This window comes from Melitaea cinxia, chromosome 1, assembly GCF_905220565.1.
Source record: "Melitaea cinxia chromosome 1, ilMelCinx1.1, whole genome shotgun sequence".
NCBI classification, from domain to species: Eukaryota; Metazoa; Arthropoda; class Insecta; order Lepidoptera; family Nymphalidae; genus Melitaea; species Melitaea cinxia.
Genome location: NC_059394.1, coordinates 5,915,942 through 5,929,379, shown reverse-complemented (window position 1 = coordinate 5,929,379; position 13,438 = coordinate 5,915,942). Strand labels below are relative to the sequence as shown.

Genomic DNA, 13,438 nt, shown 5'->3' with positions numbered 1-13,438 from the left:
CAGCTGATGCGGTGACAGGTGTAATGGCAGCCGGCTGACACCTGCCTGGCGCGTGCTACCGCAAGCTGCAGGCTCAAAACCATAATAGCTTCCAGTCCTAACACTATTATTTTAATGACCAGACCATACAGCAAGACTGATGTTCAAATACTAAACCACTTATATAATATACAAAAAAAACAAACACCCCGTTCCAGAAACGATATGCGTAAACAAAGAAGAATTACTAGAAGAATCGCCACGGACGAATACACCTTGAATAGTAATGACAATATATAAATTCCTTGAAAAAAAAAATCGTTTACGATTTCTAGCAGAATCGATTCACTCAAACCTACCACATGAATTAATGAATAGTAATGGTTTTGAATAATAAATTTGTTCTCAGATTTTCTTGGTGAATAGGTAAATGATCAGAATACGATACCAGAAATTATATTTAAGTAAACAAGTAATAGCTTCCCACGAGTTACGATAGGTTTGCGGGAATTGAGAAATAATAAGTTTCAAACAAGTAAATCCAGTTTCTAGTCAAATATCTATGGGAATCTAGTGTGATACCGTTATGTTTTACGATTACTTAGAATCAAAAGATCCACAGATAAAACAAGCGATACGAAAGATATGTAACGTTATATAATGGATACAAATTATACGCGCAATGTGATACGAGGTCAAGTTTGCTGTAAACACTTCTGTAACAAATAATATACATCCTTGGATGTATATTATTTGGAATAATTCAAAACTTGTTAGATGTGACTATCTTATAATTGTCTTTTGAGTGGTAGTAAGCTTTTAGAAAACGCGTGAAATAAGAGTAAATATAAAAGTAATTGATAAATGTCCGAATACTAAACAATTCAAGTGCTGTCTGAGTGGCAGTAGGTTGTTCCCAGAATTTCAGACCGAGTTATACATTTCATTGTAATCGGCTAGCTCATTAAATTTCCGAGCATATCCTCGGACGAGCACTACCGGTCCGTCGACCAATGACGTGCGGCCTAAAGTGCGCGAAACTACTGGCTATGTACATGACTCACTTTTCTGAATACGCGTAACTATTATGACACTGTCCGTCAATTCTTACTCGAGCAGAACGGAAGAGAAATAAATACATATCCTCCCAAAAAGTTTCGACAAGATTGTTAAAACTACTCTGCAACGATTAAATACCTAAGGCATGATATTTATAATTAGATTAGATGTATTTTATATAAGACATTGGTTAGTTTAACAATAACGTTCATTTTTATTAGCATGTATGTATATAAAATATAAGTAATGTTAAGTTTGTGGATAGTAGGCATGGTAGGTACCCACCGACGTGTGCTGTTTCAACAATGAAGCTCGAAGCGGATGCATTAGCGTTGCATAGTTGGTGGCAGCACACGGGTAGACGAAGTAGAGGCGAGGTTTAGCATCGCGTGCAGCACAGTTTTGCGCCTTACGGCCACACTCCACCGACCTACATTTTATACGCCGGCAAGCTCATTATTTACTAGTCAGGGCCGCACACGCATCGCTCGCCCTCGTAACTTCACCACCCCTTCGCGATCTCGTGACTATCATTTTTGCAACTGACTGCAAAATTAGGGGAAGGAGCGACTACCTGCGAAAATACTACAAAAAATACACTAACCATGCACACAAATAAAAAATGCAACCTTCCGACGGAGCCAGGTCCGGAGCCGTCGACGTAGGTGTCTACATTTTGGTAACAAAACAAAATAAAATAAAGTCGCGTGCGAACGCGACGTAGGGATATGGGCGGCAGGTTGAGAGAGTGAGGCGGCAAGATAGCCGACGTAAACAAACCACGATCGGGAACTTCGACCGTACTCACCATTTTGGGGATCCTCGGATCCAGGTGTTTCGAAATGGCCGCAGTGGCCTACGTAGTGAAGAGCGGGGATGTCGTCAGAAAAATTAGCACAATCACAGTCACTCGAGATGGTTCAAGGCAGGCACTCGATAAATAAAAACATCGACCACGACACGTCCCGTCCTACACTACGATCGCGGCCCGCGCCAATGCAGTTTACGTCACCGCATCCCGCTCCCGACTGGCTGAGCGCGGCGCGAGCGAGCGACGACCTCGCGCTGCAGCGTGCACCGTCCCGCGCCGCGCGCCCCTCCGCGCCCTACCGCAGGGCCCCCGCCCGCGGACCCTACCGCTCCCTACGCCCCGCGCACTCCACGCCCCACGCTCGTCCTACGTCCGGTAAATCACGAACGCAGATTATACTATCGCGACGAATATCTCTATCTCTACACGACATCCTTTACAAACATGCTTTTTTTTAGATCCACTCAAATGTTTGAATTGTTAAATCATCCGGTCCACTTAAAACTACTTAATTTAAAACTTTAACAATTGAAAGTGAATAAAATAGTTATTCACTATCACTATATCATATTCACGAATGAAATTGTATATTATCTTGACCCCCTCTTTTTAACCGACTTCAATAAAGAGAGGTTGTTTTTTATATTAATTTAAATGCTTGCTCATAAATGCAACGTTTGCTCTGAAAAATGTATGTTTCTAGCTATTGATATAATACGTTTTATGTTATATCTATACATTTTATAAGTATACTATTTTATAAGTAATAAAATAATACCGCACTTTTAGTTAATTATAATTTATATTGTATAATAAAAAGTAATTTCAACAAAAACCTATACAAAGCTTTCTATATGTAATCGTTTTATATAAGCTTGAAAACGTCCTAATATTATGCAATGTCTCTCCTGCAAATAAAAAGGCTTGAAGCTTAATTTGCCACGCTTTTCCAAAGGGACTTAGCAATTACATTTGCCTCGCAATTTTATTTTGAGTTTATATTTGTATTGGATAATTATCGTAACTGCTAAATAAATTTACCACACAACACATGGTATATAAAATTAATGTATTTTAAAATATTATTTTTTCACGTGTTTTCATAAAACTTCAAAACATTGTCTTCTTCGTGAAGTTTATATTAAACTAGCTGTGCCGCAAATTCGTCCACGTGAAATTTACCAAAAGTGATTGTTCAGCTCGTAGAGTTATAAAATAATTAAATTTCTAAAATAAAAGTAGCCCAAGTTACTCCTTACTACATCAGCTATCTGCCAGTGAAAGTTCCGTCGAAATCGGTCCAGCCGTTTCAGAGATTAGCCGGAAGAAAAAAGAGATAGACAGACAAAAATTTTAAAAAGATGTTATATTTTTAGATATTAGCTGCCAAAAGTACGTAAAAATCCTGGCAAAGGCGGCGTAAAGCGTTGCTGTGTGGGCCACCGCCCACGGCCTAGCGGTACAAAAGGCCTCGCGCCTCAAAGCAGAAATAAATTAAAAGAAAAGTTGGGAAAATCCAAAAGTGCACGCCACACGCTTTTTTTCATAATTAAAATTAGATAAAATATCGAAAAATTGATAAAACGACATTTTTTAAAAGTTATTCTACCTACTCTTCATAATTTCAAGTGTTTTTTAAATGTTCCTCAGAACGTTTGACCAGGTAGACCGATTTCGACAAATTTTGTTTTAATCGAAAGGTGGTGTGTGCCGATTGGTCCCATTTAAATTTATTTGAGATCTAACAACTACTTTTCGAATTATATCTAATAATGCGTTTTTACTTGACGCTTTTTTCGTCGACCTACGTTGTATTATACCACATAACTTTCTACTGGGTGTACCGATTTTGATAATTCTTTTTTTGTTGGAAAGGGGATATCCCTAGTTTGGTACCATGATAAGGAAACCAGGATCTGATGATGGGATCCCAGAGAAATCGAGAGAAACTCTTGAAAATCCGCAATAACTTTTTAATGGGTGTATCGATTTTGATAATTTTTACTTTAATCGAAAGCTGATGTTTATCATGTGGTCACATATAAATTTTATCGAGATCTGATAACTACTTTTTGATTAATCTTTGATAACGCGTATTTACTTGACATTATTTTCGTCACCCTACGTTGTATTATACGTTATATCTTTTTACTGGGTGCACTGATTTTGATCTTTTTTGTATAAATCAAAAGCTAATACTTGTCATGTCGCCCGTTTTAAATATGATTGAGATATAATGAGCAATTTTTGAGTAATCTTTGATGACACGTATTTACATGACGATGTTAAGACGAATGTGGTCATGTTCAATACTTTGCCACAACGCCATCTATCAAAATGTAATGAAATTACTTCGTTCACTATCGATCAAATTACAATATTCCACTAGAGTAGAAAGTAGCAGTTTATTCGTTATAAATATATTTGAGCTTTTAATTTTTCAGTTATCGCTAATACTGGGTATTTACTTGGCTATTTTACGTCGACCAACGTTATATTAACCTCATTACTATTTTACTGGGTGGACCGATATCGTTGATTCTTTTTTTAATCGATAGGTGGTGCTTGTCATGTGGTCCCATTTAAATATAATTGAGATTTGACTCGAACTTTTTGAGCTATATCTGATATGGCGTATTTACTTGACTGTTTTTGGAGTTTTCTCCTTAAGAATCGATTTTCATTTAAGGCCCCGGAATGAAAAAATTGAACAGTAAAATCTACTGAACGAATGACCTTGTTAGAGATGGCGTTCAGACGTTTTCTAATAACGCAATTAGGTTCCGATAGATGGCGTTATTGCATTCATTTATTTACAATTTGATATAGTAATAATATATTTCTTAGACTAGTAAGCCTTTTTGTGCCTATTTAGACAGTTGATCTGAAGGGGTAAACTCCAGTTGTGCATCGGAGCTGTGTGAAAACATGAACATTACATATTTTTAATAAAAAAGACATAAACCGTAATTCAATATAAATCCGCTTCAACTAAAAAACCCGCTGTAATAAGCGATGTCAGCGCTTCGCGCGAATCGACGACGGGCCTTTTATGAAATTTCTGCCTACAATCGCTAACAAAATGTTAGAAATAACAGTAGAACATTATATAATTCTACAATTTTATAATGTCGCGTTATATGGAATACGAACAAAGTATTACTATTTTTTCGTCGATCTACGTTGTATTACTCTTCGATGTAATTGAAGTCGGTTTTTTTTTCGTTTGCGAGCAAACACAATTATTATCATTCTTTTTTGAATTGAAAGTTAATGCTTGTCATGTGGTTCCATTTTTACCCGACTGCCAAGGAAGGGTTATGTTTTTCGCGCGTATCTTGTATGTATGTATATTTGTATGTAATATTCTTTACTACCTCATATTTCCAGAACCACTGAACGGATTTACATAATTGAGGTATCGTTAGGTTCGTCTTAGCTGCCCAAGTGTTCTTAGATAGGTGACATTAAAAAAAAAATCAAACATGGTGGCTGCGCGAAGCCATTGTAGTTAATGAAAAAAAATTTTTTTTCTCGAATACTACAATATGGGTATCAAATTGAAGGGCACAATACAAGGATTTTAAAAAGGTATATCATGATTATTATTACCGTAATACTAATAAAGAAATACAATATTAAAGTTTAAAAAATGTGGACTGCTCTTTCCCACGCCTATGTCATGCCAAACTCGCCTCCTAGGCGACGATCAACTTTGGGGTGTAGCCTTTCTAATAAAATACAATGGTTAAAAAAAACACAATTAAAATTACAAATAAAAATTAATAAAATAATGTCACACCAATTTACAATTACATTAATAAAATCAATAACAAATACATAATACCAAATACAAACAAATAATTTTCATAATAATTTCATTATATTAAAACTAATAGTTGTTGACTTAAGCAGTCACCTATTTGCTAAAGGTCAGGCTTACGTTGCTTTGAGCAGAGTGAGGCATGAAATTGAAGGATAAGTCAAATCATTCTCTCTTTGTGCATGTCTCCGACTGCATGTTATGTACGACGTTGCATAAAGTTTCGAAGGACTACCGTATTAATATATTTTAAATGTACAGCACAAAATGTTTGATATTGTTTCTATTTATTTCGCTGACTTTGTGTGCATATTGAATTTTTATCTTGTTCCAGCTTTTTCAGTTGATTTTCTATTAGTTGTTCTTCACGCAGGCGGGTTTTTTGTTTTGTTTTTAATTATTATTTTATTTCATCTATATTCTATTTTTTTGGAATAGTCCTAAATAGTAAACAAATATGGCGTACTTCCGACCACAGACAATAGAGTAATATTGTAAGTATAGTAAAGTGACACAAAGAGCAAATGAATGAACAATATTAATAAGCCATAGATGAAAGTAAAATTCATTTTATGTTCAAATATTTAACGATACCATATGCTAAAATTATTTCAAAACCTAATAATATATTGAATATTTTTGCTAAGAATTAATAGAGGTACAGAATTACGAATATATATATATATATATATATATATATATATATATATATATATATATATATATATATATATATATATATATTAATTGAGCATCGAGCATAAAAGGCAACAAATTTATATTTCGTTTATGTAAAATGGTCGGTAAAAAAGACGTCAAAAATAAAATTTACAACAAAATAGGGCCGCCTGTGTCTAGAAAAAAAAGTCGACCCTATTAGTATTATTGTCACATTATATTTTGTATTCACTATAAATATAAAGCCTTGCGCCGGCGGCACACTCTCTATAACATGTAAACAAAAGGATTGATAACACTGTTGCTCACGTAGCTCTCATTGGGTAATACTAAGTCTCATACTAAAGTCTCACAAAATTTTCCTGTGAACTACAATAAACTTTTATGGCAATGCTATGTGCTATACTTTTATATTATATGGGATAGCGTTAAAAATGTTCAGAGTGAAATTGATATTCAGAAGTATATATATAAAATAAAACTTTTACAATAAATACTACTATAAAATATTGACATTTATAATATTTTGTCGGCATATTGTACGCTCAACATAAATAAGAAAAAAAACAATATCTAAAACATAATATCAAATCGCTTTACGGTAACATTCTTTTATAACTTACTAACAAATGATGATTCGTGAAAATTTAAAATATAAGTAAAAAACACGGCCCATTTTATCGCTCATGCCGTTCATTTTCTTATACTCATTCACCTCTAAAAATATTATGACCACATCCCTTTTTGCGTCATAAAAAAAGATATTAAAATGTCATTTTTGAAAATATTAATATCTGTACGCTCGAAATCCATATTTTAATATTTTTTATGTGTTTAAAATGATAAATTGATATTTGTTTTTAGTGAAATAAATAGTAAATGGAGTTTTACAAGTGTCCGTATGCTAATGTGTGTTGGGAAAGTGAGTGATAAATGCGGAAAAAACGTGATTTACGATTGACAGGGGTTTGTTTACCAAATAAGACTCTTCCAAAAAACGGAATATACATACCTAATAAATAGTTTTCGTTTACCTACTTTGTATTACTTAGCGATGTAATTTGACTATCCCGTTGGCACAGTTTGTAGTGGCCCTGCTTTCTGTTCTGCGGGTTGCGGGTTCGATTCCCGCCTGAGTCTGGGTGTAATATAATATTTGTATATGTATTATTTTTATGTATGTTTATAAAAAAAATAGTTATACCAGTCGGCTGTTACCTGTAACAAGCATTAAGTTACCATAGGAACAGACGACCGTATGTGTATGTGTTTTTATGACATTTATTTATTTATTTAAAAAATTGAAGTCGGTTTGTTTCATTTCCGAGCAAACACAAATGAAAAAGTACTTGTCACATCTCAATTAAATTTAAATGGGACAACATGACACGCACCATCTGTTGACAAAAAAAAAATCATCGAAATCGGTCCACCCAGTCAAAAATTCCGAGGTAACATAGTAACATACACAAAAAAAAATACAACCAAATTAAGAACTTCCTCCTTTTTTGGAACTCGGTGAATAAAGAATATTAAATGCATACATAGGCACGAGATACGTACAAAAAATATAATCCTTCTGAGCAGTCGGGTAATAACTAAATAATACGATAAATAGATTATATTAACCATGAGTAGTTTACTATTAAGCATCAGCTAATTGGTTCACAAATGTACGTAGCACGTGATTATCTATCTATGTATGTGCATTAGCATTGAAAGTGGATTAACGTTCATCCTGTAATACACTAACAATAAGTTCAATTAAAGAAAAGACTAGCATTTATACACTTCAAAATCATTCTATAAATTTATTTTTACGAGTGGTCGAAATTCGACCATCGTAATAATAATTGTATAACATATTTTAATTTTCCTCTATTTATCCTTATTTCATATCAAGAACAAATTTTGTATATTGTTTTACTAAATATTTATCCTATTAATATTATAAGAGCAAAAGCTAGAGTCTCAGATACAGAATAATAAAATTTCAGGGCTAATCTTTCATCGGTTGCCGTTAACGCTATTTGACAGATCGTCCGCCATCGAAAAGGGTGGATTCTCCGACCAGACGTATGTTGTGTCTGGTGCGCTAATGCCCCCAACGTTTGTTGTCGGGTTCTTGTATATATACTTAATTACTTTGAAAACTCTGATAGCGCGATATAGCATACGTCAGTTTTCCTCTAATTACGTAGTTCGTAGTCGTTCATTTCGCGTGATAGATGTCGCCACATATTATTATTTTTTAACCGACTCACTAGATACGAAAAGTAGGTGGTTCTCAATAATTCGTCAGTATTTTTTTAATGTATGTTACCTCAGAATTTATTACTGGATGGACCAACTTTAGTGATTCTTTTTTTAATCGAAAGTTTGTGCATGTCATGTGGTCTTATTTAAATTTAATTGAAATATCACAAGCACTTTTCAAATTAGATCTAATAATGCGTATTTTTCTTAATTATCTTTCCGTCGATCTACGTTTGTATTATAACCGCATAACTTTTCACTGGGTATACTGATTTTGATGATTCTTGTTTTAATTGAAAGCTGATGCTTTTCTTGTAGTTCCTTTTAAATTTGATTTGAGTGATCTAAAAAATCAAAATCGTAATAATCTAAAATAATAATCCCATTATACGAACGATGTTTAGGAAAATCAAACTGTAGAATATGTATGTAAGCAATAGAGGCCAAAATATTTTTTTTTATGTCTGTCTGTTTGTATATTTGTACCCACCCACACACACACACACACACACACCCACACCCACACCCACACCCAAGCCCACACCCACACCCACACACACACACCCACACCCACACACACACCCACACCCACACCCACACCCACACCCACACCCACACCCACACCCACACACTTTAGCCTATCGCAGTCCACTGCTGGACATAGGCCTCCCCAAGTTCGCGCCAGACATCCCGGTCTTCCGCAATCCTCATCCAGCTTACACCGGCAATCTTACGTAGATCGTCGGTCCAACGGGCCGGAGGACGTCCCACACTGCGTTGGCCAAGACGCGGTCTCCACTCTAGGACCCGTTTACTCCAACGGCCATCGGCCAGATGACCAGCCCACTGCCACTTCAACTTGCTAGTTCTGTGGGCTATGTCGGTTACTTTCATTCTCTCGCGGATAGTCTCATTTCTAATCCTATCTTTGAGAGAAACCCCAAGCATAGCCCGTTCCATTGCACGTTGAGCGACCCTAAACTTGTGGACCAGTCCGATATTTGTACCCGCCTCATGTTAAATCTAGTGCATGTTATTGGAAGCGATTTTCAGAGTTGTGATTCTGGAGGTCTAACTTAAAATCTAGTGTAGTTTTCTTTTTGATACAGCGTCTAGAAATACATATAGTTGTTATGTACACATTATTTATAAGACGCGCTTGTACATATATTTATGTTCTTTCCGTATCATTCATCCAATATTTTTATCAGAATTTGTTTTTTTTATTTTTATTTCCCAAATGACCAATAAACAACGAGCTGACAAAATTCATTCAAAAGTTCATTGCCATCAACCCAATAATTTTACTATATTTTTTTGGAACAAGAATTTTCTTAATTGCTTCTCTGAGTAATCAAAATAATAAATATATTAATAATTGGCTGTACATCAAAGAAATTTGCTTCAATTAAACCTTCCATAAGATCTATTTTGGTAAAATCAAAACCCAAAACATTAAAATTAAATGAATAAATACCTACCCATACAAAATCATAAACGTTAATTTCTCACGCCCGCGACAAACTAATGGCATGTATTACGGTATCATCAATACAAGGTAGTAACGTTCTCGCCAACATTCAAAATATTACAAGAATTACATTTTAATTTTGTAAATAATAATAATATATTCTTTACTGTACACACAAATATAAACAAGCAGTAGTGACTAAAAAAAAGATGTACAAAGGCGATCTTATCGCTGAAGAGCGATTTCTTCCAGTTAACCTTTGGGCACAGGACACGATATAGTAGTGACGGATAGGAAGTGTACAATATTAATAAGGATGAATAAAATAGTGTATGATAGATTCGATAATTCATACGCATACACATATCCATACATAAATACTTTAATATTAAATATTTACTTCGTATGAAAATCCCACAAATATCTATAAATATTTGTGGGAGTGAATTAGAGACGCTGAAAGTATAAGGTTATTTAATGTTCTAAATATACATATAACTTAATTCCCACATAAATGGATTGAAAGCTAACTTCGGAAATCTACATCATATTATAAGTAATGACAAGTTATTATTCTGATAAAAGATTGTAAAAGAAAAATATTGAGTACTTAAGGAAAATTTAAATTTAGATTTAAGATGTTAAATTTTGGTTTTTCTCCGTAGTACACTTTGAGGAAACAACTTAAAACCTATCATTTAAAACTTAGGCAAAACTCGTCAATAATATATTTCCCATTCTTTCTATAATAATTATACTCATAGCAGGGAACTAAGAGTCACGAACTTAACTTTATTTTATAGTTTTGTGTTAATTTTCATTCTGAGAAAAAAATATGTAAATATTGTATATAATATAGCCTATGCTTTGCAAACTATCAAGTTTTTGTAATCTGTAAAATTCCACAACTATTAATATTGGCTTTGCTTGATGTGCATATAACATATTAATAAGATAGTGTGCATTATATTTATATAGTTTAAAATTTAACTTTAACTTTAACATTTTTATATTGCTCGTTTGTTTTAACATGCTGATAATTACATCTACAACACCAATTTGAAGCATTTATTTAACTTTAGACAAACAAAAATCACTAATGTAAGTGTCAAGTAGAAACTTGCATTAGGATAAGTCAGTAGACATTGTCTAATGGTTTGAATTTATATTTATTTAGGCTATGATTTGAGGCATCACTCGTCTGCTCAAAAAATGTAATGTAAATACTTATATTTTCTAAACTAACCAGTCAAAAGCGTTGTAATGGTAATAGCATAGCCCAAGTCCATACAGGAAGAGAGGATCCTTCCAATTTTCTTGTTCCAGTGCGTAAAACTTCTGATAAGCTGACATTGCTAGAACAAAAAGAAAATGGTTTTATAGCATTACATTTTTCTTACTAGGAGTTCTTTTACACTAACTGTTTTATCTCTAGTTTAAATAACACTTCTAATTCTTGATTCACGATTTCCTGGAAAAAACACTTATAGTGATAAGGATAAATATAAATAAAATACTGTATTAATGTAATGTGTTCAATACAATAATTAATAACTGATCTTTGAATTAATTACTAATATGTACTTAATAGATATATACAATTAAACAAGTTCTGTATCATTACAATTGACTTATCATTAGTAAATTATTTACTTTATGTAAAACTTAAGAACTATAATACACAAAACTAAATAAAGTTAAAACACAAAATTAAATAAAGTTAAATAATATCTTTCATAAATCTAAAAGCAAATTAAAATAAAAAATAAAATATATTTTTATTTGGTATTTGTTATTTTCAAAATACTTAATTTCCTAAATACTGAACCAATCAACAAAATTAAAAAAAAAATCAAGAACTAGAAAATATATACAAAATTCAACATTTTTTTTTTTCAAATTGTATTGCTTCTATACTATCCGAAGGAACTTCGTTCCTACCTGGTGTCCCATGACACCACATAATTTATATTGTTAATTTGTTAGATTATATTTTCAGGTTACCTTTAGCATAGTCTTCTAACAATAAATGAAAGTGACCCAGCTTGCAGTAAGTCTTTGGATCTATACATATGTCTCTTCTAACTCCTGGAGAACAGGCTCTTTCTTCTTCCTGTCAATTACAATATACATTATCACAAAAAAAAAAAATCCTTCGACTAAAATATCAATAAAAACTATAGCCTAATATTATTTCAAAATAGTATGAACTTATTCACTAGAGTATTTTAATAATTACTTACAATCTATGACATTTAGTGAGTTTTTTTTTATTCTTTAGACTAAGACAAACCATAATTATTGTTAAATTAAAAACTTTTCTTGTGACTAATCTATTGCTTCTATTTAACAATTTTTTTTATACATAGCTTAAAACTAATATAAATATGGGTGGTTTAATTTATTTGGTATCCAATCTGTATAAGCTTCTCATAAGATTTAGAAATCTATCTATTGCGTTATTAGATTTAGAAAAGGCCTATGATAGAGTGATGAGGAATAAATTGTGGTCAGCATTATCTGTAAATGGTGTGAGCAGTGTCCTCACACAAGCATTGCAATCTCTTTATAGGGATTCTAGTGCTTGTGTGAGGATAAATGGAGCATACACTGAATCGTTTAATATCGAAAAATGTGGTGGACGAAGCGAAAGAAGTATGTAAGGATCGTAGCAAGTGGAAAGAAGTGGTCTCTGCCTACCCCTACGGGAAAGAGGCGTGATTATATGTATGTATGTATAAGCTTCTCAAATACGGCCTTGTAACACCAAAAAGAATCAGAATTGAAATTAGAATATATCTCATAAGAATTATTTAGTTGAAAAAGACTTCAAAAAGGAAAAATTTTAGTACAGATTTGTAAAAATACAATAGACATAAATTTAATATCACACACAAGCTATAACAATTATTTATAAGATAACCAGTTTAAAACAAATTCCTTTAATTTAATAATATAAGTAGACAAATAATACACAGTATAAACTTAATGTCATATAAATTATTTATGTCAACCATTTTACGCCCCAATCTGCAGAAAAATTCCTAGTGAGCTAAATTTTTGTATACACCTTTATAACGGCATTGTAATGAAGATGTGAAAAATGGACATTGATATTGTGCCAGCTAAAAAAGGTATAAGGGTCAAAAGGTCACGAAAATCAGTTTTTCGCAAATATCTCGCGACCTATTGCTCAGAGGTCGACAGAGGTCATTATAAAAATTGTTTGTCGTGAAATTATCTACAAAGGATGCTTCATGCATTTTTCTGTAAAATTAACCGTTTTCGGAGTAGAGTGCTGAGAAAGCGACTAGAATGCACTCCATACGGTATTGTATACAGTACACCAAGGTAAACTCTA

General features: G+C 33.1%; 1 protein-coding gene across 1 annotated transcript in view; it reads right to left on the bottom strand.

Annotated features, from left to right (window-relative positions):
• Positions 1-13,438, bottom strand: part of LOC123658037 (lysine-specific demethylase 6A) — a 43,235-nt gene that overhangs the window by 27,805 nt on the left and 1,992 nt on the right. Inside the window, exons 3-4 of the mRNA XM_045593546.1 lie at positions 12,082-12,190; positions 11,324-11,432 (exon numbers count right to left, since the gene is read on the bottom strand). Of these exons, the coding sequence (XP_045449502.1) occupies positions 11,324-11,432; positions 12,082-12,190 (218 nt within the window). The remainder of the gene's footprint in view (positions 1-11,323; positions 11,433-12,081; positions 12,191-13,438) is intronic.